The 6160-nt window shown below is 34.1% G+C and overlaps 1 protein-coding gene across 2 annotated transcripts in view; it reads right to left on the bottom strand.

The window, feature by feature from the left end:
* Positions 1–255: 255 nt before the first annotated feature.
* LOC149789687 (uncharacterized) overlaps positions 256–6160 on the bottom strand; it is a 25900-nt gene continuing 19995 nt past the window's right edge. Inside the window, exons 5-7 of one of the 2 annotated variants that reach the window (XM_089971702.1) lie at positions 5780–6160; positions 4376–4558; positions 256–3776 (exon numbers count right to left, since the gene is read on the bottom strand). The exon at positions 5780–6160 is cut by the window's right edge and continues 14 nt beyond it. In XM_089971702.1, coding sequence (XP_089827828.1) covers positions 3754–3776; positions 4376–4558; positions 5780–6160 — 587 coding nt within the window. In that variant the 3' untranslated portion in view covers positions 256–3753. Of the gene's footprint in view, positions 4559–5779 lie in introns of both variants that reach the window. The other variant, XM_089971701.1, reaches the window with a different exon arrangement.

A 6160-nucleotide genomic window follows, 5' to 3' on the forward strand; every position in this document is an offset into this window, starting at 1 on the left:
GAAATGTATAGAAAGAACTTTGCATGTGTCACAGACGAGTTTTAATTGCGCAAGCACCTATGAAATGAATTCTCCTTAACTTCATTTCCTCTTTTCAAAATAGTAGGAATTGAACTCTGTTTTTAAACTCCCTTCCATCTTTTCAAAACACGTAATAAATATGAAACAAACTGTATTTTAAATCCAGCCCTCTTTTGAAAACTGATTTATGCAATAAACACGTACAAAATTAATAAAGAACAATCCAAACTAATGGAAATTTAAACAGCACTTTATTGGAGTTCAAGGAATGGCACGAAAGGCATACGTTGTTTTCTCAGTTGAACGCTTAACACAAAACTTAAAAATATATAGACTAAATCTACTGAAATAATCTCTGTATACAATGTGGTCGATAAATCTTCCTGAATGCACAGAAAACATACATACATACATACATGCATACATACATGCATACATACATACATTATTACGTATATTTGATTTGATTCATATTTGATTTAATTAGATCAATTGTAAGTTATAAAATATTTTTATTTTTAATTTCTTTACATATCAAAATAACATCGTTTTGTTTACTAGAAACTCGACATTTTTTTTCAGAAAATAGTTTAACCTTGACTCTTATGTTGTGAACACCTAATCTGACCTAGTTCCGGACCATGATTTAGAAATCAGTGAGAGATGTAAACAACCTTTTATATTCTCTGAATAAAATGATTGGTTTGTATCAAGATCATACTTGGGCTACGACAGTTTTTATATTTAAACAGCCTCCATTTCGCAATTCTGGGCTTTCCTAAACAATGCGCATTAGTTAGTTTTAATAATGATGCTGTGAGAGAGAGAGAGAGAGAGAGAGAGAGAGAGAGAGAGAGAGAGAGAGATCAGCTTGGACTTAAAACACTTGATGTGAAAGTGTTCGTTTGTTTGTAACTAGTTTGGGAATTACATTTTAATTTTTTTTCGAATTATTTGGATTCATAAGGATTAATTCTTTTTCATGAAAACAGGTGAGTGCTCATAATGAATTCTTGGACAAAGACATTTATTTAACTTTTATTTGTAAATTCAAACACTGGAAATAATATTGGCTGTGGAATAACAAAGGACTGTACACATCAGCTCTATACTGATTATAGCATACGTCATCGCCTTCCATCTTTGATTTTTCGTCGGGACTCTAACTTGAATTCTTTAGAGCATTTTATTACTAGGACATCAAAAATTTAATATGTGGATTATTCTTGGATCATTTTTTGGATTTGATTCTTAAAAACTTGAATTCTTTTTGTTTATTATTTTTTGAGGTGTTTTTTGCAGGGAAATAATTATATGTCATATTTTTCAAAGATTGCTGTTTTCACTCTTTCTTTTGTTACTGTTTATTTGAGCCTAAACACGTAAAATACATACATACATGCATGCAAGCACGCACGCACGCACGCGCGCACACACACACACATACATACCTAACTCCTTACTTAATTACAAGCTTTTTTACATGCTTGATTAAGTGCTTACGTATTGAAATACCTAAGCCACGTTGACCACATGTATTTAGTCTTCAGCACTCTGCAAATACTGACTTCAATAAAGAATATGGAATATAGATAAAACATGTAATCTGTCTAAAATAAAAATGTACTTTCTACCACAGCTCATTTTTTTTACCTTTCTGAAAACGACTGCTTGAATTTATTTTGTAAAAGTCTATAGTATTTCAAAATATTTAATGCTTAAGGGATTACACAGAGAAAAAAGGAACGAAGAAATCAACTGATCCCTCTATATTTGTGGTATATTTACTCTGTAAGAAATATCCACTATGTTCAAGTTCATATTACTGCGAATAAATGACAGTTTACTAAATTTTACTTAATTTTTTTAAAACCCAGACAAGTTCTTAAGCCAGTTTACTAAAGGTCACGTGGTCTTCCCGCCATATACTCCCTCACCTCATACAAAACCTTATGACAGTTTACTAAAATTCATGTGGTCATCAAATCACTTAATTTCTAATCAAGACAAGTCATTTAAACGGTCAATTAAAATTTACGTGGTCTTCCCACCACTTAATTTCTAACCCAGACAAGTTCTTTAGACAGTTGACTAAAATTTACGTGGTCTTCCAACCACTTAATTTCTAATCAAGACAAAACCTTAAGAGAGTTTACTAAATTTCACGTGGTCACGCCGTCACTTAATTTCTCACAAGGACAAGTCCTAAAGACAGTTTACTAAATATACACGTGCTTTTCCTGCCATTTAATACCTCTGTTAAGCAAGCTTTTTAGTACACATTTATGTAGTTACATGCATACAGACAGACAGACACACACTCATGGTTTGCATGATCTTCTTACTCCAAGATTGCATTGAAACAGTCCCTTAAAAACGTCATTCTTTACGAGGACAAAAAACAAGGAATGTCAGTGGATATTTTATAAAAATAACATGTGAGAAACAAATCGAACAATGGCCATACGTTACCAAGAACCAGAAAAAAAGGGAATGTCTTTGAACAAGGTATGAATGTCACAAGTATGATAGTATAGGACCATGGTAACAAGTTATCAATGTCACAAGTATGATATTATAGGACCATGGTAACAAGTTATCAATGTCACAAGTATGATATTATAGGACCATGGTAAAAAGTTATCAAAAACTTTTAAAAATAAGGTATTGTTAAATCTCTGATAGAAAACAGGATAAACAAAACATGCAAAGGAATATTGGTCAACAAGCTGAAAACCATGTGTAAACACATGTAAAAATCTGAAATTAAGATATAACACATGTTCAAAGCTGAAAGCCATGGGAAATATTTTTCAAACTTGAAAACCAAATATAACACATGTCGCAATCAGACAACTGTGTGCAACATCTACTAAATGCGTAAACCATATACAACACATGTTACAATCCGAAAACCGTGTGCATCATATGCTATATTCTAAAAACCATATGTAACACATGACGCTATCCGAAAACCGTGTGCAACATATGCTAGAATCTGAAAACCATCTATAACACATGTCACAATCCGAGAAACGTGTGCAACATATGCTAAAATCTGAAGCCATTTATAACACATGTCACAATCAGAAAACCGTATACAACATATGCTAGAATCTGAAAACCATATATAACACATGTCACAATCGGAAACCCGTCTGCATCATAAAGCAAAATCTGAAAACCATATGTAACACGTTGCAATCTGAAAACCGTATGCCACATATGCTAAAATCTGAAAACCATATGTAATACATTACAATCTGAAAACCGTATGAAATCTTATGTAACACATGTCAAAATCGGAAAACCGTAACCAACATATGCTAAAATTTGAAAACCATTTACATGTCACAATCGGAATCCCGTATGCATCATTAGGCAAAAAATGAAAATCATATGTAACACGTTACAATCCGAAAACATCGGATAATATTTTAGAACCAGAAAACCATATATAATACATGTCACAATCTGACAACCGTAAGCAACACTTGTTAAAATCTGAAAACAATATATAACACGTCAAGGTCTGAAACTCATATGCAAATCATGTCAAAATCTGAAACTCATATGCAAATCATGCTAAAATCTGAAAACCAATTGTAGCACATGAGCAACTCAATAGAAGGGAATGGAATGGTGTGTAATAGGGTAACTCAAGAAGGTATCACAAAGGGGAAGTTCGGTGACGTCACACAGGATATGAATGGCAGTTTAACTGGTCTCCAGTCAACGCATGCCGGCATGGTGATCTGTAAAACAATTTAGAACATATTAATATCTTTGACTAATTCCGGAGTGGTATTAAAGTTAGGTGTTCGTTAATTCAGGAGTGGTATTAACGTTTGCTGTTCGGGTTTGAGTGTTAAGATTCTTTAAGTATTAAAGACATGACGAAAAATGAAAATTTAGCCTTGGGGATAAGGTTTAGAGGGTGAAGTTGAGGTCTATGTGTAAACGTCTCATATAGCTGCTTCCTGAATTCGAGGTTGGCACAAGAAAAAGAGCAACAAATATTGCTTATTTGGTTAAGAAACGTAAATATAAATAATCTTAGTGGTAACAGCGAATGTTTGCATATCGTGATAACTAGTGTTTACTTGAGATGGCGAATATAATCTAAGATGAAGTTTTTTTTGAAGTTATTTCAGAGCATTTGCAGGGATCTTACTGTCGTTGATTTTCACACTGCATTGAGGAAAAAAGATATGGGAAAGATATTACAATTTTGTAATCAGATCAGATGGGTTGCTTGTCTTAGAATGAGTCGCATTACAAATTTGTTTATGGCCTTTCTTCCAGGCCGCTTTCTGGCATGTTGTTGAACAATACCAGGCTCTGCGACATTTACCGCACGCTAGAAAGCATTTCTTCTCTTCTGCCATCTTGGAACAGTGTGTGCACGTTCTCGGATCATCTCCTTCAAACTCGCATCTAATACAGTTGCACCAGAAATTGTAAGCTCTGAACAGCCATGCTCGTCTCTCCCTTTTCGGCATTCGGGTGTCTATATAGGTTGTAAAGAGTTCATCTCCTGCAAGATTAGGACATGTATCTTTTATCTTTTGTAATAAATTAGTACCAACATTTTCTACACATATGCTGTAATTTCATGTAATAAACATTTTCTACACATATGCTGCAATTATATGCAAATAGCCGATATATAAGTCAACTGGACACACATTTGTCATACGATTTGCATGAATGCTGTGTTTTTCATGTTGATTACGATGATACAATATTTAGGGTACACGATAATACGATAGTCTTTAATGTAATGCACGATAATACGATGGGCTGCACGATAATACCATAGGCTATAAGGTAATACACGATAATATGATGGGCTACACGATAATACGATGGGCTACATGATAATACGATGGGCTACACGATACTACGATAGGCTATAAGGTAATACACGATAATACGATAAGCTATAATTTAACACACAATAATACGATGGGCTACACGATAATACCATAGGCTATAAGGTAATACTCAATAATACGATAGGCTACACGATAATACGATAAGCTACACGATAATACGACAGGCTACACGATAATACGATAGACTACACGATATTACGATGGGCTACACGATAATGCGATAGGTTATAATGTAATACACGATAATACGATAGTCTATACGATAGTACGAATAACACATTTACATTATTTAAGATTAAATCAGACTGAAGTTTACGTTCTTATCTATAGCGTCGTGATTACTTAATATCTCCTTACGTATATTACGATTTTTATATTTTTATTTTTCAGATGGTAGGGTGGCGTGGGACGCCAATTAACGTCAATTTTGCTTGATGAAATGATTTCTTGAATATTACCTAAAGTAGTTTAGCAATAACTGAACAACGTGATGCAATTTCCAATATTCTCCTTACCAAGCACCAGAAACGCACATCGTTCTCCAAAAAAGTGTACAAAACCATGACGTTCAGCATCTTTGATACCAATTAAATAAACATAGAAATACATGTATGTGCACTGCACATCACTGTCACATTTTCACACGTACAATACATTAATATATTTTAGTATTGTGACGGAAAGCCCTAATGGTAACCCTATTACCAAACACGAAAGTATCTCTACATCAAAAACATAAAGGAATGGAAATTGATGTTATGAAGATTACAGCTCTAACATTAGTTTTACTGATTACAGCATACGTCATCGCCTTCCATCTTTGATTTTATTGGAAAATAAGCCTAATAAGAAATATTTACCTGCTTTAACATTCATCCGTGCCCGTACTGTCACACCGGGTTTTCCATCCACCATTCCATCCAAAACCTCTACATTGTTTATACAGGAATGATTGAGACATGCATGAAGTGGGAAGAGTCCGGCGAAGGTTGCCTCCCTTGGATCTTCTATACATAAAGATTCAATTCGCTTGTATTTCAGGTTTTTCCGAATGGCATTAATAAACGATTTAAAAGGTGGATTAGAATCGGAAAAAGCCTGGGCATTACACGTCGCTTGGAAGTAACGTCCATCGAATTCCCGCTCTGTGATAGTGTACCTTTTGCCTTCACTGAGATTGTTAAACATGTCCTGCATGATTTTGAACATTTTGGGAATGATTTTCGTTTGGCTGGACGATC

The sequence above is a fragment of the Sinohyriopsis cumingii genome, chromosome 10 (genome assembly GCF_028554795.1).
Source record: "Sinohyriopsis cumingii isolate HCF-2022 chromosome 10, ASM2855479v2, whole genome shotgun sequence".
Classification (NCBI taxonomy): Eukaryota; Metazoa; Mollusca; class Bivalvia; order Unionida; family Unionidae; genus Sinohyriopsis; species Sinohyriopsis cumingii.